Here is a 27,517-nt window from a genome sequence, read left to right on the forward strand (position 1 = left end):
CAAACTCGGCTCTCTGATACCTGTGTGCCACCCTGCCGTCAGTTCTCGTGTGTCTGAGTCAGGTGGTTGTTTGAATTTGAACAAGTTTAAGTGTATTTCAATGTTTGTCTGAAAATGACTTTAAGTCAATCTATGAGTGTGAATTTGTCTCTAAGTTTGTGTATCTGAGTGTTGAGGTGTGGCTTTTAAATGAATGTGTATTTGTGTGCACTGCAGCACTGCTGTGAAAAGTGGACTCTTATTTTGACACATTAAAGCACTCGTTGGATCTCCTGCCGTATGGGCGGGGATCATGTTAATTGGGCCGATTTCAAATGCTGGAGATCATTCATGACGGGGGCCCTGTTCCGCCCGGGATCCTTGACTGAAAGTGGCTTTCGCCGTGGCATGAAAAGGCAGTAAGTGAGAGCCCAGCGTTCACCAAGACTGGAATTGAGGATATCTCTCAAAACTGGTGTGAGCAATGCTCTGTTTTAATGGTGCCCTGATTGAAGTGATTAGTCTCAGTTAAAGGTCGGTAAATGCAAACGTATGTGTTAGTAATAAATGAGAGATTGAAAAATGGTGACAAATGGGGCTGTTTCCAGCTCGGAAATACTGTTTAAATTCTACGGCCGCATGTGCTGTTTTAAGGAAAAAGAGCTCTTTAGCTGTTTGAAGGAAAAGGAGTAGCAAGCAGTGAAGCAAGGATGTAGAAGGCAGTTTGTGTGGAGCTTCCTGGTGTGGAGCAGCCTGGTGCTTTCAAACTGTTTCTCTACTGTAAATTTTAAGTAATTTTATATTAATGCAAAATCTATATTAAAAATACAGGCTTGGCAATCAGTGACTAAACTGAACTGTTACTATTCATTCGAAAAATAACCATGAACTGGAATTCTGAGAATCGAATTGGTGTTGGTGGGCATATGAAAGAAAATAAATTGTCGGGGAGTCAGTGGTGGTAAGTCTTGATGGGATTGTACTGAGAGCTAGTATTGAATCAATGGACTGAAAGGTCTACTTCCATATTGTATGGAAGGGAAAAATAAATTCTTCAATTTCTTTCTGTTGAATTCTTCAATTTCTTTCTTTCTATGAATATTGTTCTTTGTAGAGCATTTTGGGTCAGGAATTATTTTTGAATCTGCTTTATTTGTACTGTTTTGAAACCTAATTCTGGTGCAATATGCTCACTAAATTATAAGAATGACAGGGAGTTCCAGAACGATAACTGACGTTATCTGGGAGGTGTATGATGGGAACACAGTGCAAACATCGAGGGGTGAGATGAGTGGATATTTGTGGATCCTTGTCCGCTGTAAGCTTGGACTGTTGGTATTGTTGCAGTAGAGGCACAGAAGTATTCCATTCAGTCTGTGGGCCATTCCTTATGGGACAGCATTTTGCCACAAGCTGGTAGAGCTACCACTTCATGGCTCTATTGATCCACCTTCAATCTTGAACTGTGGAGTTTGCATGTTATACCTATGATCACGTGGGTGTGTATTCTGGTCTCTTCCCACATGTCAAATATGTGGAGGTTGTATCAATTAATTGGCCACCATAAATAAATTGGCTCTAATGGTCGGTTGAGTGATACAATGTTTGAGGGTGGGTGGGGGGCAGAGTTGATGAGAATGTGGTGGAGAATAAACTATGATTATTGTGAGTGTGCACTTGTTGGTTTGTGTGGGTTGGCGGGCTTGTTTCCATACGGCTTGACTCTTGACTATGACTTACCAAGCTTGTACCTTAATGCCGATTCCCAGTAAGAGATCAAAACTCAGCCAGGGTTCTTGCTTCGGATGACATTCTTTGTCCCTTGTGTTCAAGAGTATATCTCAGTTTGGGTTCCTGTCCCCGATGACCCCTTGGAAAACCCTGCGTTACAGAAAAGGGAGGTCAGTGTTTCCATTTCTGGTCATTATCCTGCATAAACAATGTGATCACAATTGATTGCGGCATTCCAACAGTGGAGCAGTCGACCAACAAGTGCTCTCCAGACAGACATAGCAAGGGTGAGATGCTGGAAAGTTATTAGTCATGAGGTGTTGTCCTCAATAAGTGCCAGCTCCTTCAGGGAAATAGAATTAAACTAGGGGTGGTTGTGATGGAAGGTTGTGTAGTGGGTATGCTTTCACAAATGACGCGATGAGTTTGTGATGGGCTCTCTTTTAACAGCTAGCTCACTGACAAGTTTCTTTCAAATGTAATCAAATGCTTAGCTAGGAAGCTGTGAAACAATACTAGAATCCTCACACCCATCTCAAGTTCTGAATAATCTATCCCATCGTGGTCGATAAAGGGGCCATGTGCACATGCTCAAGAATCTAAGTTATTGTCCATGCTCTCTGAGGTACAGGTCCCAGCGCATCATATCCATGTTTTCTTCCTCCCACTTAAAGCTTATTGCTGATGGGGTCCCTGGTTTTCCTGTAGAATTGCATGCCACTGTAACAGAGTTATGGGCGGCATAGTGGTGCAACGGTAGAGTTGCTATCTTACAGCACCATAGATCTAGGTTTGATCCTGATTACGGGTGCTGTCTGTACAGAGTTTGTTCGTTCTCCCTGTGACCACGTGGGTTTTCTCTGGTTCTCCGGTTTCTTCCCACACTCCAATGACGTACAGGTTTGTAGGTTAATTGGCTTTGGTAAGTAGTAAAATTGTCCCTAGTGTGTGCAGGTTAGTGTAAGGGGTGATCGCTCTGATTCGGTGGTTCGAAGGGCCTGTTTCCACGCTGTATCTCTAAAATCTAAAGTTGCAGCTGCGATCCATGCACCTTCCCACTTTGTGGCTGCTCATAGATACTGACACTTGTAAAAGGTTTTGCCAATTTGTCGTTTGTGATAGACTGACCAAAGAAAACATTTGCAATCATTAACCCCTAGATTAAGTCTTTATCGTTCTCAATGAGTGGAGGTAGGGACCTGGTCTTCCTGCAGATAACAAAAATGCAGATGCCATTAAAGCCCTCTCCTTTGTACCCAGTACAATCCCCAAACATAAAAAATGCTCTTAACCTACTTAAAAAAACATTAACATGCATTAATCTTTAAGTACCAAAAAGGCAAGGTTCGTTAATAACCTCCTTCCGTTGACTGCATTAATCCTTACAAGCTGAGGTCTGTGTTAACATCACATGGTACAGGTGCGTAAGCAAAGACTGCTGTCTGTTCCAACAGTGAACAGTGGAAAGCCACTTGGCGTGTGTCGTCTGGAAACTGATCATGGTACCTATTCGGACAATGATGGGTTCATCAATGTGTATGTGCAAATAGATATATTTCTGTTCAAATAAAATTTGAAGTAAGGCCTGGCCATCCTCAAGTACGTCGATTCACAGAGGAAGTCAACAGATAACACTGAATGGAAGCAGCATCATCTGGGTAGCCCAGATTGCTGCCCATCTGCAATTGAGTTGCAAGACCCAATGTTAATTATGCTCATGCAGGGTTGTTGATTGCAGAATGAGGAATACAGGCATGCTTATGTTTAATTTATTGTCACATGCACCAAGGTACAGTGAAAAGCTTTCTTTGTTGCGTGCTCTCCAGTCAGTGCAAAAACTATACATGATTAAAATCAAGTCGACCACTGTGTACTGGTACAGGATAAAGGGAATAACTTTTAATGCAAGGTAAAGCCCAATTAAAGATAGCCTGTTAATAGCTGGGAAGAAACTGCCCCTATATCTGCAGGTTATGTGTTTTCACACTTCTGTACCTCTTGCCTGATGAGACTGAGGAAAAGGGGGAGTGTCCAGGGTGAGACTCATCTTTGACTATGCTGGTGGCCTTGCTGAGGCAGCGTGAAGTGCAGATGGAGTCAATGGAAGGGAGGTTACTTTGCTTGATTGTTTCTACAGCGTCCGCAATTCTCTGCAATTTCTTCTGGTCTGAGATGGAGCTGTTCCCAAACCATGCTGTGATCCATCCCGATAAAATGCTCTCTGTAGGAGTCAGTGAGAATTGTTGGAACATGCCGAACTTCCGAAGCCTTCTAAGGCAGTCTGTGCTTTCTTGGCCATTGCTTCGATATGGCTTGTCCAGGACACGTTGTGGGTGATATTTACTCATGGGAACTTGAAACTTTCAACCATCTTTACTTTGGCACCATCAATGTATACTGGGTTATGTGTACTGCATTGCTTACTGAAGTCGATCACAATCTCCTTTGTCATCCTGACATTGAGATTGTTGTCTTGACATCAGTTTACGAGGTTCTCAATCTCCTTCCTGTACTCTGTCTCGTCATTATTGGATATCCAGTCCACTACGGTAGCATCGTCTATGAATTTGTAAATTGAGTCGGATTTGTATTTGGCTTCACAGTCATGGCTATATAAGGAATAAAGAACCCTACATACAGTGCGGTTACTCTCAATCTACTTCATTTTTGTTTTGACTCAGTTATGTATCTTCTAGAGGAGTTAAGGTGCTGCATTAATGCTTCCTATTTCTCATCAACAGTTTTATCATGATATTAAAGTAGTTGTAATTTAGAAAGAATCAATATAATCTTAAGGTTTAGTTTAGAATCTGCATGGAAATCATCAATCCACACCAATCATCAATCACCCATTTGCACTAGTTCTATGGTGCTAGAAAACCAGTGAAGTACATTTTGAGATGTGATCATTGTTCGAAATACATCAGCAGTAGCTGAACAATGATTCTGTGAGGAGTGTGACTGTGGGCACGGTTGGTGGTAATTGCCATCCCTAGTTCAGAAGTTGCTGAACCTTTGTGAATCCAGCATTGGTAAAGGAATAACGATTCTTTCCACATTAAGAAGGTTGGAGACTGTGGTGTTCCTGGCCTTCTGAAGTCCTAATATTTAGTGAAATGGAGGTCTTGGCAATGCTGTTAACCAAGCCTTGGCATTGTGGCTTTTTCAGATGGCACACTGTGCAGACTCCTGCTGATAACAAACTCTCAGAAACAACAAATAAATAAATGACCATAAGACCTATATAACCGGCGTAGGTCGATGGATAGATTTTGCTCAAGGTTTTGTATTATCTAATGCAATATTGAGAGAGAATGTCTGTGTACCTGCAGTTCCTTGCCTGCATGTTGATACCCAAAGTTATGAGACAGCTGTGTGAAAGTGAAATGTCCATTGACTCGAGGTGAGGCGAGCAGGAACACAGGCTATTTCAGCCAAATGGGCAAGTGTAACTAAGCAGAAGTACAGGTACATTTACGACAAAGTTCGGTTTTCAACGTTTGGCATTTGGTCTGGGAGAGTTTGGGAGATTAGGCCAGAGTTTTAGATCTGTCGACAATGAAGTCACAAACAGCTTGTGAGTGGGCTGTTTGAAGTGTGGCCATGTGCTCCCTCATGGCGATTGATCTGCTGTAGTCAGCAGGTCAGCTTGCAGAAATGACTCGACACTGCAAACAAATGCAGATGTTGGAAACCTGAAACGAAAACAGAGTACAGAGTCTCCCCACTTATGGATGTCCCGACTTATGAAAATCTGACTTTATGCAAACTCTTCCATACAATCTTCCATACAATTCCAAAAACAATTCAAGAAAGTAATAATAATAAAATGTTTTGTGATATACATTAGTGACTGAATTTAGTGTACATTGCAATATTAATTATGGGTCATGTTTGAGTAAATATTTGAGGAAATGGGCAAATTAATGCAAGTGTATGATGAGTGATGCAATATGGGTTACTGTAGAAAATGGATGTTTCAGACTTATGGAGAATATGTTTATATAGGGTTTCTCAGGAATGCAACTCTTATGTAACTCAGGACTGACTGCCTGAGCTGGAAATACTCAACTCGCGCTGCATTTCACTAGGTTGGGCTCCTTCTATGAAAGAAAACATTGAACACTTTAAGCCAATCCTTGACTTTTATCAGGAAAAGTAACTGCAGTTTTGGCATCTTAGATATACTTACCCTGGAGACACAGTAAAGACGTCTGGGAATACAACTCTTTGGACTCTAGAAGAATGAGAACAATATACCGAGAAGCTCATGACAAGTTAGATGCTGAGCGGATATTTTCCACTCAAGGGGGAATCTAAAACTGGGGCTGTTTAGAATTAGGAGGCTCTTTTCAGAGTAGAGTCATAGAACTAGGTAGCATGGAAACAGGCCCTTCAGCCCAATGCCCATTTGCTTGCTTTTGGTCTATTTGGCTCTAAACCTTTCCTATCCACATATCTGTCCAAATGCCCCAGCTGTAATGGGAAAGGTGTTGGTGTGTTGTTTGGAATTTGTTGACCACGGTGTGCAACTCCACCAGTACTGGCCAAGCATCTGCTCGAAACTGAATGTAGACCACAGACATGGTGATGGAGATGAATTCCCTTGGGAGGAGAAGGGATGGCACTTTACGGCTAGGTTATCCAGATGTGATGACCAAGAGTGTAACAAGATCCCCGCCACATCTGAATACCACAAAGAGTTTACTATGAGTCAGATGCCACTAACCTATTTCCTATTGAAGCCATCCGATCCTTCCGATGGATTGAGAAACCTTCGGGCTGGAGGGGTGAGTCTGGAGAGCTGGGGTGGACCATATCGTTGAAACACGGTGCACAGTGTTCCCTCGTCCCTCTGGTAAAGCAATCTTGCCCTCAAGTTCCCAATCTTATTTTATAGGGATTGTACAATGGCCACTACAATGCTGGGGAGAGGTGGGGCATAGTCTTAGGCATTTCATTCTTACTTGCAGGCCACCCTGGTGACCATGTTTCCAAGCATAATGGAGTGCTTCCAGGTCTTATACTCGCCATGCAAGCTGCGGGTTTGGGGTCCCTTGCCGACGGAATCCTCTGCCATCAGATACTGCTTTGTCATTGGGACATTGTGATTAGTGCTCTTCCATTTAAATGGACTAGCAGCCTGTCTCTTCCGGCTGTTTCTTTGAAGTTATGAGTTCAAAACGACTATATCTTAGACACAAAAAGCTGAAGTAACTCAGCTGGTCAGGTAGCATCTCTGGGGAACAGGATAGGTGACATTTCAGGTCCCGATGAGTTATTCCAGCTTTTTGTGTCTAACCAGCATCTGCAGTTGCTTCCTACATATTTAATCTTGACCTGCTCTGCTGTTTGCAAAACGTTACCACACTCTGGCACCATTATATTTATTCCCTGCTCCCATTTCTTACCCTTACCACCCCTCATCCTTTCACTCTTGCCCTTTTTGCCCTTTGCAGGTGCTAAAATATCTGTCAGTAGAAACGTGAGAGGAAAAGGATGCGAATCAATTCTAACAGAGACAAGAGTTTGCTAACTTGGTGTGGGTCACTTTCCAGAGTTACAGCGTAGTATAAGGAAGTGAAATATTATTCTCCTGGAGATGGAACCTTTTTCTGGAAGCTGAGGATAGGTTTGCACATTGTGCTAGTGCAGGAGGGATGTGTTGATGTGAATACTGAACCCTCCACAGTTCCCTCCAGGCAACTCTGATTTCTCACAAACACCATGGCATCAATAATTAACAATGGATTGAGTGTCAGCCACACCTATACCTGGAGGTGTCTGAACAGCAACTCAGATGCTGTCAATTCAAGGCTGTGCATTTCGTAACTCACAGACCAGGTAGGTTATTCAACCCACCAGCACGATCTAACCAGAAAGCCTGGATTCTCAGAAGGCCTTTGATGAGGTGCTGCAGGCGAGGCTGCTACAGAAGAGAGCCCATGGTATTGCATGGAAGATACTAGCATGGATAGAAAGAGTGTGAATATAGGGTTTTTTTTCTGGTTGGCTGCTAGTGACTAGCAGTGTTCCGCAAGGGTCGGTACTGGGGCCGCTACTCTTCACGTTGTATATTAATGATTTGGGTGAGGGAATTGAAGTCTTTGTGGCCAAGTGTGCAGATTATACGAAGATAGATGGAGGGGCAGGTAGTGCAGGGAAACAAGGGAGTCCACAGAAAGATTTGAATAGGCTGGGAGAGTGGGCAAAGAAGTGGCAGATGGAATGCAGTGCAGTAAAGTGTGCAGTCATGTATTTTGGTAGTAGGAATAAAGGTGTAGACTATTTTCTAAATGGGGAGAGGATTCAGAAATCAGAGGTGCAGAGGGATTTAGGAGTGCTGGTGCAGGATTATCAAAATGTTAAATTGCAAATTGAATCAGTTGTAAGGAAGGCAAATGCAATGTTAGCATTTATTTAGAGAAGACTAGAATATAAATACAGCAATGTAATGCTGAGATTTTATATAATGCTCTGGTCAGTCAGCATTTGGAGTACTGTGAGCAGTTTTGGGCCCCATATCTGAGGAAGGATGTGCTGGCGTTTGGTCCAGCGGAGGTCGATGAGATTGATTCCGGGAATAATTGGGTTAACGTGGGATGAGCATTTGACGGCGCTGGAGTAGGGAACCTGAAGGATGAGGGGGAACCTAATTGAAACTTACTGAATAGCAAAATGCCAGAATGGAGTGGATGTGGAGAGGATGTTTCCACTAACGGAACACGAGTTTATGAATAGTTCTTGGGAATTGAACCCTGTCATAACCCAGGGGGTGCTTTTATTTGTAGAATTAATTGAAATCCGCACCGATATTTAAAAATTTAACATTTATTCAACCTAGCCTTGTATTCTGAAGTCTGAAGAAGGGTCTCGACCCGAAATGTCACCCATTCCTTCTCTACAGAAATGTTGCCTGTCCCGCTGAGTTACACCAGCATTTTGTGTCTATCTCGTATTTTGAGGTAGGCAACTGGTGGCAACACAGTTAGCAGTGATAACCATGTACTATTCCGTGGGAATGCTGCTGCAGTCTGATGAATGTTGTTACATTTTGAGCAGGTTCAAATCCTGAAACCCTGATCGTCATCTTGCTATGTACAGTATGTCTTCTGACTATTTATTTTACTGTGTTCCTGTCGTTCTTTGCTAATTGAGTTTGTTGGTCAGGGTGCTATCAGATTAGGTAACCTATTCTGTCCGGTGTTGCTCTTACTTGCAAATAACTTTTTTTACCCCATATGAGGATTCACTGTTGACGTGAAGTTTATTCTTAACAAGTAATAATTAAAGTCTAGTCCCAGGTGACACTTTTAAAGATTGGGGCATTTATTGGGAGTCCACAAGGTTCTCATGGGCTTTATTCAAGGATTTCTACAGCATGGATAGGGGCCCTTCATTCCAACAGATCCATGCTGAATAGGTGCTGCCTGAGCTAGCCCTGTTTCCTGTGTTTGGCCCATTTGCCCCTGGGCCTTTCCTATCCATGTATCGGTCCTAATGCCTGTGAAACATTGTAATTGTATGGGCCTTTAGCAGCTCATTCCATATACCCACCATTTTCAGTGTCACCAGGTCACCTTTAAATCTTTATCCTGTCACCTTAAACCATGTCCTCTCTTTAAACTTGCCTATCCTGGGGAAAGGACTGTCTAGCCAGGACCCTCGTGATTTTATAAACCTCTGTAAGATCATCCCTCAACCTCCTTCAGAGAAAAGTCTCAACTTCTCCAGTCTCTCCTTATAACTCAAGCCCTCCATTCCCTGTAACATCCTTGTGAATCTTTTCTGCTGCCTTCTTTCAATGCTTTGGAAGAATGATAGGTTTGAATGGTGTTGTGTATCGAGGGAAGGTCAGCCTTCTCATTTTCCATGCTTCCTATGTAGAGCAGTGAGGACTGCGAGTCATTCGAGCTCAACAATTGAGCTCGGTCGAGATCGTTGCCTTTTTTGATGAGCTGTTATTTTTTTTCCCAGTTAGACATATGGTCACCGGTCTAAAATAACTTTTGCTATTCATAACCCTGCAGACCCTTTGTTATTTTGTTTTGTTATCCCCAGGTGAACGTTAACAGTCTGGGTCAAGGCTCTTCAGCCCCTCAAACTTAGTGGCCCTTTGAAAGACTCGTAAAACATAGAACAGTACAGCACAGGAACAGGCCCCCAGGATGTCGATTGTGATGCAAGAGAGGCATTATACCTGTGGATGGGAGTGGCTTTGAGTTTACATTGCGCCGTGTACACACTTGCTGTCTGCAGTCTAATAGAGGAAAGGGAGATGTACACTTTAGTAAAGATGAGAGTCAGATCAGCTCAAAGTGCCTCACAGCCAATGAAGTACTAGTGAAATTCACACACGATTTTGAACAATGAATAAGATTAAATAGCACGTTAATGCTTCGATGTGAGACTAACAGTGAGCAATATTTATATGATCTCCTTCATTAGTTTCTGCAGTGCCTTAAGTTATTTTACATTGCTTGGGCAAGTGCCTTGGTTTCGCACACTCCATAGAATGCAGGACGCTGAGGAGTGATCTCATAAAGGGGTATAAAATCATGAGGGGTATAGGTAAAGTGAATGGACAAAGTCTTTTTTTCCCAGGGTAGGAGCCATAAGTGGTTCTTAGCCTGCCTATACACTGGATATGTTGAAGCTGATCATCATCCGATCCACTGTTTCTTCAAAGCTGCAACGCAAACCAGATTATGTTGAACCTTCCCCGATCTATGATATTTTACAAAGATGTGTCCAGAAATGACTAAGAATGCAAAGGAAGGCAAACTATAGTAAACGGCAGCACATCGTGGAGAGTGTTGAATTGAGCATTGTGAGAGGGTGGTTGAGCTTTAAATCAATTTTGTGTATCTTTGGCAATGAGCAGCATCACTAATATTTGAGATTTGAGTTGAACTAGCAAAAGCCCAGGAAGTTATATTAGGAATGGCTATGTTCTCTGGGAAGTGATCAAGAAGGAAAGTAGAGCAGACCCACTGACAGTTAGTTTGACTTGGACTTGCAAAACTCCTTTGTTCCAGTATCGCACAGATGGATGTTAATTGCTGGATAATTAAGAAAATGGCAGTACAATTTTTCAAAATTGGTTAGAAGCCGAGAAGCGGAGAAGTGTGACAATGCGAATAGAAGTTGCGGATGTGATTAGTTGTGTTCTATTTTAGTTTCACTTATATTCAACACAGAGTTATAAAACTATACAACTGAACAAGGCCCTTTAACCCAACCTGTCCATACTGACCAAGTTGCCCAACTGAGCTAGTTGCACATGCCTGCGCCGACCCAAACTCCTCCAAACCTTTTGTTGTCCATGTACCTGCGCAAGTGCTTTTTAAATGTCGTCATTGTACCCCTGTCTGCCACTTTGTCTGGTAGCTAATTCCTTGCACACACCAGCCTCTGTACAAAAAGTTGCCTCTTGGGTCCCTTTTAAATCTTCCCACTTTACCTTAAACGTATGTCCTCCAGCTTTAGATTCCCTTAACCTGAGGGAGAGGACTGTGGCTGTTGATCTTATCAATGCCCCTCATGATGTATGTCTCTAAGGTGATCCCTCAGCCTTTGATGTTCCAGGAAAGAAAGACCCAGCTTCTTCTTACAATTCAAACCTTCCAGACCCAGTAACACTCTTGTAAATCTTTTTTGCACTATTTCGTTCAATTACATCCTTTCTTTAGCAGGGTGACCAGAATCATACACAGTACTTATGTACTTATTGTCTCCCACTTGTAGAATTGTTTCCTGCATTTCCCAATGTTACTCCTTGGATTAATGAACACAGACAATGCCAAACAGGCCTAGTGAATAATTATTGGGACCAAAGTAACTTGCAAAGGTATATGGAAAAGAGGGGTATGAGTTTTTTAAAAAATAAGGTCAGATTGAATTCAATGTCACTAAAGGTGAAGTTGCAGGGTTTGGTGAACTAGTGTGGTAATTATACAGACAGGGTATGACTGAATGATGTGGCACTACAGAGGGATTCAGAGGCTCATTTTTAAGCAGCATTCGACTCAATGAAGCTGTAAGGAAACATAATGGAATGCTGATTTTTAATGCAGAATTATCTAAGATAAAAGTTAAGCTTAGACTTTCACTGTCAAAACTGGGCAGGCTGACCTGAATCAAGCAATAGGATTACACAAAGCACAGAGCTCACGTTGTGGAGTGTTTCACCCGTCTCCTTTATCTCTCCTCTGTCATCCCCACCCTCCACTTCATGTGGTACTGGATCTGATGGGATGCAATGATGTTGGCCCCTGATGCCTAGTTTTGATCTACGTAACCTGTTCTGAACCAATTTTGAATGGTTGTGCTATAACACATTATGATGCTCTTGATGTGAAGAGAGGGCTTTGCTTCTACAATGACTGAGCAGTGATTAATCCCACCAGCACAGGCGTAGGTTTAACTGTGATGGTTAAATTGGTGGCAAAGCAGAGTGCTGTCGTTGTTCTTGGAAGATATTAGTGTATCACATACGTGGAGTAGGGACGTTTTAATATTTATTGTAGGAACCGTCCTTCCAACAGCTGGTGATTACAGAAAACAGGGTTTAGTAGGAATAGATAATATGACTTTGATTAAAGTCTTGCTGTCAGCATGCTAGCTACACTGGAGTCGACCAGTAGACCTTGCGCTTTCTGCATTATTGCTCTGAATAGCATTATTCATGTCATTACCATTGTTGGGAGGAAAGAACTGCAGATGCTTGTTTAAATCGAAGGTAGGCACTAAATGCTGGAGTAACTCAGCGGGACAGGCAGCATCCATGGAAAGAAGGAATGGGTGACGTTGCAGGTCGAGACCCTTCTTCAGACTGACCTTTGTTACCATTATTGGACAGTTTTCAATTTGTAGTGGACCAATATGATTTTTACCCACAGGTACACCTGGAGGAACCTTAGCTCTCTTTAAAGTACTGATGTAATATTTTCAACACTTGGCCTATTAGATGGTCTAAAGGAGGGAGATACCAGTTCCAACATGTGCAGTCAGTCAGTGAGACAAACACCTATGTTGGAGCCCAAAGGAGAATAGAATTTGCCTTTTTATACCATGTTTCAGTAGCTGTGGTATCAGTCGGCACTCGCTGATGTAAAGAGAACAAACTGCTGGAGGAATGCTGGTTGTCAGGCAGCATCTGTGGATACAAAGAGATGGTCGATGTTTCGAGTGGAGACCCTACATCAGGACTGACATTGGCGAAGGGGAGAGATGGCCAGTACAAAGAAGTGATGGGGAAGGGTCTGGTAGGAGCTGCCAAATTATCAGTGGATCCAATTGAGGAGGGTCTATTGGCAGAAGGAGCTGGTGGAGGAGGGATAGGTGGAACTGTGAGTTGATGAGTGGAGCTGACAAAAGGATGCAGATAATGGGGCCTGATAAGAAAGGGAGGTAATGAGTGGAACCTGATAAGGAAGGGATAGTAGGCAGATGGGAAGAGTAAGAGGTGGGGATACAGAAGTCAGTGGGTTGAGTGTGAGGCAGATGAAAGTGGTGGGGGAGGGGGAAAGAAATCGGGTAACAGTGTGCGCACTGACCGTGTCTCTGTCTGTGTCTCTCTGTGTCTCTCTGTGTCTCTCTGTGTCTCTCTGTGTCTCTCTCTCTCTCTCTCTCGACCTTGGCAATGGAGGAGGCTGAGGACAAAGAGGTTGGTGTGAGAATGGGCAAGTTAAAATGCCTTGTAACCAGGCGTTAAAGATGGCCTCGATGGACAGAGCATAGATGCATGGTCAAAGAGTCGTTTGGTTTGTGCTCTGTCACTGATGTAGAGGAGGCCGTATTGAAAACACTGAATGCAATAGACTTGGTTGGAGAAGATGAATGTATTGCTGTGTAACACTAGTGGGTAATACTGCTGCAGTAATATCCTCCTAACTTGCAAGAGACTTATCTTGGTGCAGTTGGTGATGATGGAGTGAGCTGGGCATCATCCTGTGTATAATTCCAGGCTCTCTCCTTCTGCTGCAGGTCTCTGCCACGTTTGCGGAGGCAGCCAGTCGTGCGGTGTCCCAGGATGAGTCTTCACGGAACAGTGGCTGTGGCCGACAAGAATCCATATCCTACACAGCAGATGAACCAAGCCCTTGACCAAAGGGAAGATAGCAGTCTCCTGCCTTGCATCCGCAGCACAGCCCCATCTGTCAGGCAGCGGACCTCAGGTGGGTAGTGCAACAACACTTTCATCGGCTTTTCTGCAAGAAGAAAAGGGGTGACGCATTTGGGTAGCACTTGGTGTCTCGCAATGCTCTCTCAACCCCTCCAAACACTTTGAAATTAGTTACAATTGTGATGAGGCAAAAATGATTGCCAATTAGTGCACATTGAGACTCCCCAAAGTGCAAAGAGATAATCAATAATCAGCACTTGAGCAATCAATAATGACCAAAGCAGCATGGAAAGTTGCCTTGGTATTCAGAAACCTCTCAATTTATGACATAAAGGCAGACCATTCAGCCCTTGTCCATCCCACTCGAGCCCTTGTTCTGTAAACTTGTGGGTACTGCACTCGAGTGCACGTTTCATTACTTTATAAATATTTTGATGCAAAATGTTTTCATCTCCACTCTAATCCTACCACCAACTCCTTTCTGGAATAGTTTCTTGCTGCTCACCCTATCTAGACTTCTTACAGTTGTCTAGAGTTGCTAAATCTCTCCTTGGCTCCTTTTATTCTAAACATCTTGGCATCTTGTCTTTATCTTGTCTAGGAGTAGACAAATTGGCCCTTCAAGCCTGTTTGTCAACAACAGTTCAACAGCACATCAGTTCAACAAGATCATGGCTGGTCTAACTTAGTGCTCAACGCCAACTTTCTGCTCTCGGCCCAAGCTACTTCCTTGTCACTCAAATGTTCATAGTTTTAAGCAATGCTTAAAAGTTAGTGTTTAAATTCTTCAATTTCGAGCATGGAAAACAAATAAATAGTTAAAGCAGACCAACTCCGTTTTATTCTTCCCTCTAATCTCAAATCCACATTAAACCAAGAATGTAATACTTTATTATATTTATGATATTATATATTATAATTTAATATGTTTATATTTTAATTATTTATATTTAAATTTATATCTGAATTTGGAATGTTTGCAATTGTCCCTGCCTCACCATCCAACACGATGTCACTGAATGTACATGAATCCTGTGCAGAATGCTATTGACATTACTTTATTTTCGATCCTTGCTCTTGCTGCAAACTTTTCCTTCAGACTTATCCTTAGTTCCCTTTGCTCCTGCTGCCCTCCTCTGATCTGATTGTGACATTGCTCCTTACATTTATGTTTGCATTTCGAGTTGATCTCTGGGTCACACAGCTATGGAGCTTGCTCTGTTTCCCAAGCATCTCTGTAGCTGAGTTGTACCCTGCCTCATTACTCCCACTGTTTTTGCGCATTCTATACTCTTTGCGCTGAATCTGTCTCTCTGTAATAGAATCATACAGCATGGAAACAGGCCCTTCAGCCCAACTCTTCCATGCCAACCAAGATGCCTCATCAAAGCTAGTCCTATTTGCCCCCATTTTGTCCATATCCCTCTAAACCTTTACAATCCATGTACCTGTCCAACCTGCCTCAACTACCTCCTCTGGCAGCTCATTCTATAAACCCACCAACATCTGAGTGAAAAAGGTGCCCCTCGGGTTCCTATTAAATCTTGCCCCTCTCATGTTAAACCTAGGTCCTCTAGTTCATGACTTCCCAACCCCAGGTAAAATACCTGTGCATTCACCCTATCTATTCCCTCATGATTTTGTACACCTCTAGAAGATCACCCTTCAGCCTCCTGCGCTCCAAGGAATGAAGTCCTAGCTTGCCCAATCTTTCCTTATAGCTCAGGCCCTCTGGTCTTGGCAACATCCTTGTAAATCGTTACTGCATTCTTTCCAATTTAATGACATAACATCAGAAATGTGGATGTTCTATGTTATTAGTATCAGAGGTTTGCTCTGATATTTTGCTCTCCCTAGTGTGCGGTTTCTGTTTTATAGCTCTGCTGATTTGGTTTCCATTTGATCCTTCTGGAACATCATATCTATATTCAAATGTTAATGCATCTGTAACCAATATTTTAGCCCACACTATTTTTATCCTCTTTTATATAGATTTTTTTCAGTCAGTAATGTTATACTGCTATTCCTGTCCTTCAAGCCAATCTGAGCATTATCTACAAAGTATCTCTGCCTCTGTGCCCTCAAGCTAATCTGCCTTGTTCCCTGAGCTTTTTTGCTGTCTTATTTCCTAGTCTGCCTTTCCGCTGCCATCCATCCTCTCACTCTGTATCTTCCACTGAGCCTTTGAATGAAAGCTCAAGTGACCAATCCCTGCCAACCTATTTGAACCTTACGAAACAGTAGCAACCAGCCTCCCTGCCATGCACATCTGTTGAGCTGCAATCTGCCCAGTCTCGTATGATGTGAAATTATAAACTGAATTAAATATTTACGTGTAATTTATCCTTGCCGTCTCCTCTTGCGCTATGATCGCTTGAGTCAGTATTTTATTCACAGATGATTACTTTCATCAGCCATTGATTTCAGACAGTGGCAGTGGAACGCACAGGGTATATATTGTGACTATACACAGGACATCCACTAGAATGGTCAGGTATCTTAATCCCGCAGCCCTCCACATGTAGCGTGTAGGCGCTGATTGGGGTTCGATCTCTTTAATCTGAGCCAGTTCAATTCGCTGATCAGGTCTTGCGTTCAAGTTCCTAAGCACCACCTAAACCTCACACAGTCGGAGTCCCCATTCCTCACTGCACCCACCCTCCCTCCCTCCACTGGGCTCAAAACTCACTCTCACCAGGGCCCCTGACCTTCCCACTCACCAGGCTTTCCCTCCCTGCCTCTCTCCCCTCACATCCTGACCAACTCACACTGCCTTGCTACTCACTGGGGTCTTGCTGTCCTCCCTTTTAACCTACTGTTTCTATGTTAAAGATCCTTATTGTTCCGTTTCCAAGATGGCTGTCGGAAGGGAGAGTGAACGCTGGCGCGATTAGCTGCCGCTGCTCTCTCTTTGAATTGTGTCTTTGAATTGTGTATTGTTGATGTCTTTACTATTTATTTTTTATTTTTCTGTCGTTATTTTTTTGTTTTGTTTCATTCCACTTACATGTTTTGTATTCTGTTTACTAAATTTTGTAAGGTGTCCTTGAGAGTCTTGAAAAGCGCCCATAAATAAAATTTATTACAAAATTTATTATTATTATTATTATTATTATTACTGCGTTCACTGGAAAAATATATTGTAATATATCTTTTTTTGAATGTAAGTGAAGTGTTTTGGCAATTCAACCGGAATAGTATTTAGTCGTCTGGAAAATCTGTGACCAGCATCACCAGACGCCATAGTGTGCTAGGTTATCAGTGCAGATGATTCATCTAGCTGGTACGTCCGGCCACTCCGATCACCAGCCTCCAGCTACGTTGCACTCTGCTTTTGAGAAGCATCGTCAAGTCAAACCATCATTGTCTCTCTCTCTCTCTCCACATCTCCAGATCCTGACCTGGCACGGCTCTCTCAGTCTGCAAGCCCTCAACCGTGTAAAGGTGGTGCCTCGCCCTCCTGCGGCCCACAAGATGAGCTTGGACCGGCCGGTTTTGAGCCAGCCTTCTGGCCCAAGGATGGATGGGCTGTTCCCCGCTTGGGGCCGAACACGGGTCCGAATAAAAGAGCTGCCTCCGACGTCAAGGGCAAAAACAGCTGTAAATCGTGGAAGTCCTGCGAGCGTGTGGTGCTGATTGTTGATAACACGCGGTTTGTGATCGACCCGGTCATCTTTGCAGCGCACCCTGACACCATGCTGGGCCGGTAAGTGCTTATCTCCCCATGCCAGACCAGAGCTCCTGCCTACAGCTGCATTCATTCATCACTACCAATTGTTGCTAGAATCATACAGCACAGAGAGAGGCCCAGTCCATGCCGATCAAATACCTTCCTATACAAGTCCCATTTACCAGAAGATTGTCCATTATCATCCATGTCTCTTGCAGTTAACTAATGGCTTAAATTTAAATTTTGATTGTGATCCAAGCAGCACAAATCAACATATGATCCCTGCTTCATTTGTGATCGGTCTGAGCTGTTCCGATCCAGATCTAAGTTGGATCTGTACAATCCTGAGTAAATACTGGTTTGTGCTGAGCTATACCTGGTTACGTTCTGGACTGTAATATAGTATCCAGACCTGAAGGATCCCAGCTTTTTATTTAGGGTCCCAGCTTTTTTTTTTTAGAGCCAATTAACCTACAAACCCACATGTCTTTGGGATGAGTGAGGAAGCTGGAGCACCCAGAGGAAACCCAAATGGTCATTTGGGGAGCATGCAAACTTCACACTGGCAGCACCCAAGACCAGGATCGAACCCGGGTCTCTAGTGCTGTGAGGCAGCAGCTCTCTACCAGCTGCACCACTGTGCCGCCCCTCATTCAGCTGAGGCCGTGAACCAGGGGCAGGAGAGTGAGCGAAGAATGATTGGTCCTAATCAGCATTTGTGAAGAACATTACTGGACAGCAGGGACTGGATGGAGTAGATGCCTCGGTGAAAGGAGTATGGGAGCTGTCTGATTCTTTGCTCTGAGGACCTTGTTCCTTTCCCTTTCAGAATGTTCACTTCAGCGCGCGAACATAACGTCACACAGCCAAATGAGAAGGGCGAGTATGAGATCACTGAAGGCATCACCTCCACTGTCTTCCGTGCAATCCTGGTAAGCTTCCTTTATGCAGCACTTTAGACTTTCCATTAGAGATACAGTGTGGAAACAGACCCTGCGGCCCACCAAGTCCACGCCGACCAGCGATCTCCCCGTTAACTAGTTCTATCCTACACACTAGGGACAATTTACAGAAGCCAATTAACCTACAAACCTGTACATTTTTCGAGAGTGGGAGAAATCCAGAGCACATGGAAAAAACTCACGTGGTCACAGGGAAAATGTACAAACTCCGTACAGACAGCACCCATGGTCAGGATCGAACTATGGTCTCTGATGCTGTAAGGCAGCAACTCTACTGCTGCGGTACTGTGCCACCCCACTTCTATTAGGTTTCCCTTAAAAGGTCACAACATCTACCTTAATCAACCTTAATTCTAAACACAGTGGGGAAACTGGGGTGAGAGGCGTCGCTCGCAAAATAAACTGAGCTAGGAAAACAATGGAACTACACCCTGTGTTTATTCATTTTATTTATTCTTTGGGATGCGGACAAAGCTAGTATTTAGGGTGTATTTTGTCTTTGAGAAGGCAGAGTGTTGTAGTGGAAGGATAATATTCAGACTGGGGGCCTGGGATTGATGGAATCCAAACAGGATTAACAATTAGATTGAAGAGTTGCAAATTTGCAAATTGTGAAGCTAAAGGAAGGAATGTAGTGGACAGGGGTGGGGAAATAGGTGTGTGTCCATGTGGGGCATAGGGATGAAAGGAGGGTGTAGTTACCAACAATTAGAGAATTCAGTGTTCACACTTTTGGGTTGTAAGCTACCCAAGTGGTGCCACGATGTAGAGTGTCAGGAAAGCTTCACTTGACTAAGCGGAGGTTGGGCGATCGTTTCACTGAACACCTCCGCTCAGTCCGCAATAACCTACCTGAACTCCTGGTGGCTCAGCACCTCAACTCCCCCTCCCATTCCCAATCCGACCTCTCTGTCCTGGGTCTCCTCCATTGCCAGAGTGAGCAACACCGGAAATTGGAGGAACAGCACCTCATATTCCGCCTGGGTTTCTTGTGTCCGGATGGCATGAACGTTGAATTCTCCCAGTTTTGCTAGCCCTTGCTGTCTCCTCCCCTTAACCCTCGAGCTGTCTCCTCCCATCCCCCCGCCCTCGGGCTCCTCCTCCTTCCTTTTTCCTTCCTTCTCCCCCCACCCCCCATCAATCTGAAGAAGGGTTTCGGCCTGAAACGTCGCCTATTTCCTTCGCTCCATAGATGCTGCTGCACCCGCTGAGTTTCTCCAGCATTTTTGTGTACCCTTGATCTTCCAGCATCTGCAGTTCCTTCTTGAAAGCTTCACTTGATGCTGGGAACCCAGTGCCTAACATGTTCTTATAACCATGGTATTTCTCCAACCAAACCAGCTGGGTTCCTGGTCAAACTCCTATTATATGTAGGGTGGAAGAACTCTGCAAATGCCATTGAATGTCAAGGGAGGTGGTTGGACTCTCTCATATTAAAGATGGCCTTTGTATGGCATTTGAGTGGCATGACTATTACTGGCCTCCTATCGGTCGTGGGCAAATGTTGTCTCGGTTTTGCTACTTTGTTTTTTGGAGACTTGTGAATGATGTTAAGCATAGGGCAACCATCAGCCAACATCACCACTTCTGATCTTGCAGTGGCGGGGGGGTTATTGATGAAGGAGCTGTAGCTGGTTGGGCCGTGGATACTCCTGCATTGAGGAACTCCCACCCTGAGGTGATTAACCTCGCACAACGTGAGAGTAGGAAAAGGTTCTTCAGGCTGAGAATCGTTTTGAACTCCTTGGCACAGGGAGCTGTGGGAACAGAGTCCTGATGTATCTTTAAGGCTGAGGTAGATATATTTCCAAAGATAGACACAAAGTGCAGCAGTAATTCAGTGGGTCAAGCAGCATCTCTGGACAAAAAAGATGGGTGACGTTTTGGGTCGGGGTCCTTCTTCAGACTGCTTTACATCTCTACATTGTAGATGCGTCTCTAATCAGTAATAGAATTGAGGGTTCTGGGGAAAGGATGGGAAAGTGGACGAGGAATATTAGATCAGTTTTGAATGACAGGGCAGCTTGAAGAATCTATTCTGTTCCCAATTCTTAAGGTCATATATGATAACCGCAACCATTCTCCTTTGTGCGACATATAACTACAATTATTGGACTGTTTTTGCAAAACAATAAGTGTTGCTAGGTAACACCTTTCATCACTTTACCAATGATTCAGAGTAGATGGCCGGTAATTAACTGGGTTGAATTCCATGTTTTTTTGAATAGGACATACTTGGACAATTAGCCGCACTCGTGGGTAGACGCCCGTTTAGTAGCTGTACTGTACAACAGCTTGGCTACAGGGAGGCTAGTATTGGAGTGCCTTGTCTTCAGTACAACTGACAGGATGTGTTCTGCTCCCGTAGTCTCAGCTGTTTGTTGGAGTAAATCAAATTAGCTCTCATTATTTGTGCTCTTTTCGCTCTGCTGTATCTTTGCCAAGTTGGCACCTCACCAGGTCTGCTGGGTGTTTCTCCCTGCCTGCCCTCGTGTGTGCTTCACTGAAATAGGTTTGATTATGATAATAGAATGAAGGATATGCTTGGCTATTCGATGGTGTCCATTTCTGCAGCTCCAGGCAGTCCGTGGTGCCTTGTGGATGCCTAGTTTACAACCGATAACTCTGAAGAAGTCTCCCCAACCGCAGGGTGCTCTCATTGTGACGATGGGACTTTGCCTCCCCAAGTTCACTTCAACAGTGTTATTGTGGATAAGTCTGCCACAAGGGGATTTATAGCAATGTAATCATACTGGTTCAGTGGCTACCTGCTGTCACCACAATCTGGCAGCTGTCATCTTCAAGACTCGACCAACCGTGGCCCTACCAGGTCTCGTTTTCTTGAAGCACAAAATATGTCCTGTACCCTGGCTACTCTCAATGCTTCTTCCAAGTGGTTCAAGTGTGGATTCATTAGCTGAGGGTTGGCAGTGTGTAGTTGTGGGGAGCAGGTTCCTTCCCCTCATTGTTTCCTGTTAATTGTACCTCTTTGACACAACAATTGGCTTTGGGGAATTAGATTGATGAGAGTATGTTGCATGACTTAACGTTAGTGGTGTTAACTGTTGTCTTGCCATTCCAGGATTATTACACTACCGGCATCATTCAGTGTCCAGATGGAATTGCAATCCAGGAACTCAGGGATGCCTGCGAATATCTGTGCATCAACTTCAATCACAATACAATCCGATGTCGTGACCTCAGTAAGTGCATCTTCCAGGGCTGAGTCAGATTCTTCTTTTCCAGAGGTTTTAGTTCAGTTTAATTTAGAGGTACAGCACTGAAACAGGCCCTTCGACTCACCGAGTTGATGCCTGCAAACCTGTATGTCTTTGGAGTGTGGGAGGAAACCCACGCAGGTCACAGGGAGAGCATACAAACTCCGTACAGACAGTACCCATGGTCAGGATCGAACCCGGGTCTCTGACGTTGTAAGGCAGCAAATCTACTGCTGTGCTGCCCTGTTTGTATTGTTTGTAACTTCATCAGAAAAGCCAATACCTCCCAGACCCAAAACCCGGCTGGTATACAGATTGCACTGGTGACTTGTGGCTGAGAAGATTCTGTTGAGTAACGATATCTTACACTACAAGGTTTTGCTTAAACACTGCATCAAATCACAAATGAGTCTGTAGGATTGTGCAAGGGTGATCGTTGGTCGGTCCCGATTCGATGGTCCGATGGGCCTGTTTCCACGCTGTATCTATAAAGTCTACAGTCTAATTGTGCAGATCTGGTCTCCTGTAGGGGAAAAAGGTGGTGATGAGCACCTGCTTTAGATGCTGCAATGTCTGTGTGGAGGGTGGCTTGTGGTGCTGCTGGGTGGAGTGTTTTGATGTAGAAACCAGCAACATTGAAGAAACAATGGCATATTTCCAAATCGGTAAAATTGGAAATTGTCCCTGGTGTGTAGGATAGTGTTAGTGTGATCGCGATTGCTTGTGTTGGGAATAGGGCCGATGAGCTTGTTTCCGCACAGTATCGCTAAAGTCTAAAGTAACGTCTTGGGATTTACTTTGCTACTACGCCATTCAACTTGGTTTCCTTCAGTTGACGGATCTGATGACTGCTGACCCCTAATTGCTTGCTCCTCCGATCTCCTCTGGCAGGTGCTCTGTTACACGAACTGTCCAACGATGGGGCGAGGAAGCAGTTTGAGAGGAACCTGGAGGAGCTGGTGTTACCCTTGATGGTCTCCAGTGCCCGGAAGGGTGAGCGGGAGTGCCACATCGTGGTACTGACTCATGAGGACACGGTGGACTGGGACGAGCAGCACCCACCACAGATGGGAGAGGAATATTCTCAAAGTAAGAATTGAACATGAGCAGGCAGTCCCCACTGAGTGATATCACTGAGATTTTCAGTCTGAGTTTAATGTAATAATCTTAACTACTTGGAAAAACGTTTTGGATAGAGTACTGTCTATTACAAGTTACAGAAGTTACAACCTGTAATTGTGATCCATTTATGTCTCTGCTTCTTCCAACCACCTTCATCTCACTCCAGTAGTACACAAAGAGAATTAGTACAAAAATAAGAGCAGGCTATCTGATCTGACCTGGTCTTTGATTATTTTTCCTGTTCTGATCTCAATAACCCACAACTCTTTTAGTAACTAAAAATCTATCAAGTCCTTGTTTATGTTCAGTGACTTTGTCTCCAAAGTTCCCTGGGGTAGGAAATTCTAAAGACCCAAGTTCCTGAGCAAAAAATAAAGTGATAGTGGTGAATACAAGATCCTTGGGCAGGTGCAGGGGTAGGGGCAGGCACAGGCAGGTGGGACTAACTCAGTGTAGGCATCTTGGTTGGCACATACAAGTTGTGCCAAAGGGCCTATTTTTTAGCTCTATAACTTGACATTGTATACACTTGTTACCTGTTTGTATAGGTCTATGACTTAATATCTTCTGATTTTCAATTTGATTTCTTCGGAAATTAATATAGAACAAAGAACAGTACAGCTAAGGCCCCTAAGTCCTCAAAGTATGTGCTGACCATGATGGCAAATTAAACTAATCCCATCTGCCTGCACAGTTGATCCTTATCCCTCTATTCCCTACCTGTATTGTGCCTGTCTCAATACCTCTTGAACATCACTATCATTTCTGCTTCCACCGTTTCCCCTGGCAGTGCGTTCCAGGCACTTACCATTTTCTGTGTTTTAAAACAAAAATTGCCCCCCACATCTGCTTTAACCTTTGCTGCCCCCCCCCCCCCCCCCCCTTTTTTATGTCAACATTCAGCTGAGTGCTCCCTCATTCGTTCCACCTCCTCGCCATTGATAAGGCAACAGCCTCCAGAATTACCTGCGGTGGGTGCCTGACTGGTCGGATCATGTCTGATTTTCCCACACAAGAGAATGCGGAGTAGCACAAGGTACAGGATGTCTGATTTATATCTCCTGTGTTTCAGTTATTTACAGTACCAAACTCTACAAGTTCTTCAAGTACATTGAAAACCGCGAGGTTGCAAAAATGGTGTTGAAGGAACGGGGCCTGAAGAACATCCGCATTGGAATTGAAGGTGAGCTGGATGGGTGGGAACTGGTTACTCCTGTTCTCTCACCTACAACCAATCCCTTGCTACTGTTCAAATTAGCATTATCCTAGAGTTCCTTTGTTAACATGAATTCTGCCTCTTTCTAAGTGAACGCCTCTTTCTAGTTGGAATACCTGCCGAGTTTTACGATTAGCCCTTTGAACACGTGCCACTGCTCATCCTGTCTCGTGTTATATTTACCCAATCCCAATGACTAATTTCACCGTCAAACTATTATAATCGTCCATATTTAAATTGAAGATGGTGGTCTTTATCCTGTGATGTTTACCCTCAACCTGCATCTGGAATTCTGGTTACTTATTGTGGTTACTTTCTCCAACTTTAACCTCAAGATCTCTCGGAATCACAGAGCGGCATGGTGGCGCAGCGGTAGAATTGCTACCTTACATCGCCAGAGACCCGGGTTCGATCCTGACTAGGGGTACTCATCTGTACAGAGTTTGTACGTTCTCCCTGTGACCTGCGTGACTTTTCCCCGAGAGCTCTGGTTTTCTTCCACATTTCAAAGATGTACAGGGTTTGTAGGTTAATTGGCTTCGGTAAAATTGTAAATTGGCCCTAGTATATGTAGGATAGTGTTAATGTGCGGGGATCGCCAGTCGGCGCAAACTCGGTGGGCTGAAGGGCTTGTTTCCGCACTGTATCTCTAAACTAAACTAAATCTAAAATAGCCTGCTCCAGGTAGATTCTGTAACGTACTGTCCCAAGAAGCGATCATTGATACACGTGACGAACTGTACATTGCAAGGGCCGGGAAGCGAGCGGGCAAGATCATCTCTGACCCCTCTCACCCTGGCCACAAACTCTTTTAATCATTTCTCTCTGGAAGGCGACTCAGGACTGTCAAAGCTGCCACCCACAGTCAGACATAAAAACAGCTTTTTCCACAAGTAGTAGCTTTACTCAATAACCAAATATCTGTAGCCTCCTTTTGCTCTAATATTTTATTTAATTCACATGTGTCATTCCTAACTGTCACTGTATGTCATGTCACTTGTGGGCAGAGCACCAAAGCAAATTCCTTGTATGTGAATACTTGGCCAATAAACGTATTCAGTTCAATTTGCCCAATTAAAACGGGTTAAAAATTCCCATGACAATTGAACTTCCAGTTAAGGACACTGGGATTAATTCCGTGCCCCTCTTTGTCATAGTTATACAGCGTGGAAACAGGCTTTTCGGCCCAACTCACCCACACCGACCAACATGTCCCATCTACACAAGTCCCACCTGCCTGCATTTGCCGCATATTCCTCTAAACCAGTGTACCTGTCTAACTGTTTTTTAATTTTCTAGCATCTTGGAATCTCATCCATTCACCCGAGAGGAAAGATGGGATCTTGTTTGAATATCTTAGTCAATGTGTGGTTCCTCAGTCTGTGCGGACAGTGGAGACAATGTGCCATCCACATGTCCAGAAAGGAAAGCCTTGCACATTCTGAAGTCTTCCATGTGCAAGGAATGCAATGAGATTGTTGTGTAAGCTAACTGAACAGTGAATCTGTGCTCGGAAGGATCCAACGAACACCTCAATGATGACTAACTAGTTAATGTTTGTTCTCTGCTGACCAGGTTACCCGACCTGCAAAGAGAAGCTGAAGCTGAGACCAGGGGGCCGCTACGAGGTGATCTACAATTACGTGCAGCGCCCCTTCATTCACATGTCCTGGGAGAAGGAAGAGGGGAAAAGCAGGCACGTTGACTTCCAGTGCGTCCGGAGCAAGTCCATCACCAACCTGGCCTCCGCCGCTGCCGACATTCCCCAGGACCACGGCATCCCACATCACCCACAAGTGGACGAGCTCGACATCCTGGGCCCACCTCAAGAAGGAGTCACGGGACACAGTCCACGAGTAGCAGAGAACCCAGAGCATTGACACGGCTCCGGAATGGGCCGTGGGCGGCAGGTGGGGCTGTCCAGTCGTGCCCTGGAGTATTTATCGTGGTAGACTAGGCATTCTCATGGTGTTGACGGGCTCTTTGTGCACCGAGCAGATGAGGTACAGAAACAGTTACTGTGATCAGGAGCAGTATCAAGTACTGACCAGAGCGTTCCTGGTGCCACCTGCCGACTCCAGCACTTTGATACATGAATAAAATCTATCGGTTTGTTCACACAGGAGGCAAGTGCAATCAATCTAAAACGGGTACATCAGCTCCGGTCCCGGTATCATAAGACTATGCCAGAGTGGTAGCTATGGAGGGGAAGGACATTCCTACGTGGCAGCACTTAAGAGACGTTGATCACAGCAGGGTTGGGATCTCTGACTGAATTCTGCATCTCGTACATTTTGTCTTAATACGGTGCCCTCCATAAAGTTTAGGACAAAGACCCATCATTTATTTATTTGCCTCTGCACTCCACAATTTAAGATTTGTGCTAGAAAAAAAAATCACATGTGGTTAAAGTGCACATTGTCAGATTTTAATAACGGCCATTTTTAAATAAATTTTGGTTTCACCATGTAGAAATTACAGCAATGTTTATACATAGTCCCCCCATTTCAGGGCACCATAATGTTTTGGGACACAGCAGTGTCATGCAAATTAAAGTAGTCATGTTTAGTATTTTGTTGCATATCCTTTGCATGCAATGACTGCTTGAAGTCTGTGATTCATGGACATCACCAGTTGCTGGCTGTCTTCTCGGGTGATGCTCTGCCAGGCCTGTATTGTAGTCATCTTTAGCTTATGCTTGTTTTGGGGGCTAGTCCCCTTCAGTTTTCTCTTCTGCATATAAAGGCATGCTCAATTGGGTTCAGATCGGGTGATTGACTTGGCCACTCAAGAATTAACCATTTTTATCTTTGAAAAACTCCTTTGTTGCTTTAGCAGTATGTTTAGGATCATTGTCTTGCTGTGGAATGAACTGCCAGCCAATGAGTTTTGAGGCATTTGTTTGAACGTGAGCAGATAGGATGTGTCTATACACTCCAGAATTCATCATGCTACTACCATCAGCAGTTGTAATATCAATTAAGATAAGTGAGCCAGTACCTTCAGCAGCCATACATGCCCAGGCCATAACACCCCCACCACCGTGTTTCACAGATGATGTGGTATGCTTTGGAACTTGGGAAGTTCCTTTTCTCCTCCATATTTTGCTCTTGCCATCACTCTGATATGTTAATCTTCATCTCATCTGTCCACAAGACCTTTTTCCAGAACTGTGGTCGTTCTTTTAAGTACTTCTTGGCAAACTGTAACCTGACCATCCTATTTTTGCAGCTGTTTGCATCTTGCAGTGTAACCTTTGTATTTCTGTTCATGAAGTCTTCTGCGGACAGTGGTCATTGACAAATCCACACCTGAAGAGTGTTTCTGATCTGTCTGCCAGATGTTTGGGGATTTTTCTTTATTATAGAGAGAATTCTTCTGTCATCAGCTGTGGAGGTCTTCCTTGGCCTGCCAGTCCCTTTGCGATTAGTAAGCTCACCAGTGCTCTCTTTCTTCTTAATGATGATCCAAACAATTGATTTTGGTAAACCT

The 27,517-nt window shown here is 44.1% G+C and overlaps 1 protein-coding gene across 8 annotated transcripts in view; it reads left to right on the forward strand.

The window, feature by feature from the left end:
- The window catches only part of LOC129708796 (BTB/POZ domain-containing protein 10-like), a 45,227-nt gene extending 19,084 nt beyond the window's left edge, over window positions 1–26,143 (forward strand). For 4 of the 8 annotated variants that reach the window (XM_055654774.1, XM_055654772.1, XM_055654776.1 and 1 more), the window contains 7 exons: window positions 13,699–13,889; window positions 17,231–17,543; window positions 18,337–18,439; window positions 21,552–21,672; window positions 22,579–22,776; window positions 23,882–23,992; window positions 25,601–26,143. In XM_055654774.1, the coding sequence (XP_055510749.1) occupies window positions 13,699–13,889; window positions 17,231–17,543; window positions 18,337–18,439; window positions 21,552–21,672; window positions 22,579–22,776; window positions 23,882–23,992; window positions 25,601–25,905 (1,342 nt within the window). In that variant the 3' untranslated portion in view covers window positions 25,906–26,143. Of the gene's footprint in view, window positions 1–287; window positions 514–7,495; window positions 7,555–13,698; window positions 13,890–17,230; window positions 17,544–18,336; window positions 18,440–21,551; window positions 21,673–22,578; window positions 22,777–23,881; window positions 23,993–25,600 lie in introns of those variants that run through there. The other 4 variants (XM_055654778.1, XM_055654773.1, XM_055654779.1 and 1 more) reach the window with 4 other exon arrangements.
- The last annotated feature ends 1,374 nt before the right edge of the window (window positions 26,144–27,517 follow it).

The sequence above is a fragment of the Leucoraja erinacea genome, chromosome 24 (assembly GCF_028641065.1).
Source record: "Leucoraja erinacea ecotype New England chromosome 24, Leri_hhj_1, whole genome shotgun sequence".
Taxonomy (NCBI): Eukaryota; Metazoa; Chordata; class Chondrichthyes; order Rajiformes; family Rajidae; genus Leucoraja; species Leucoraja erinaceus.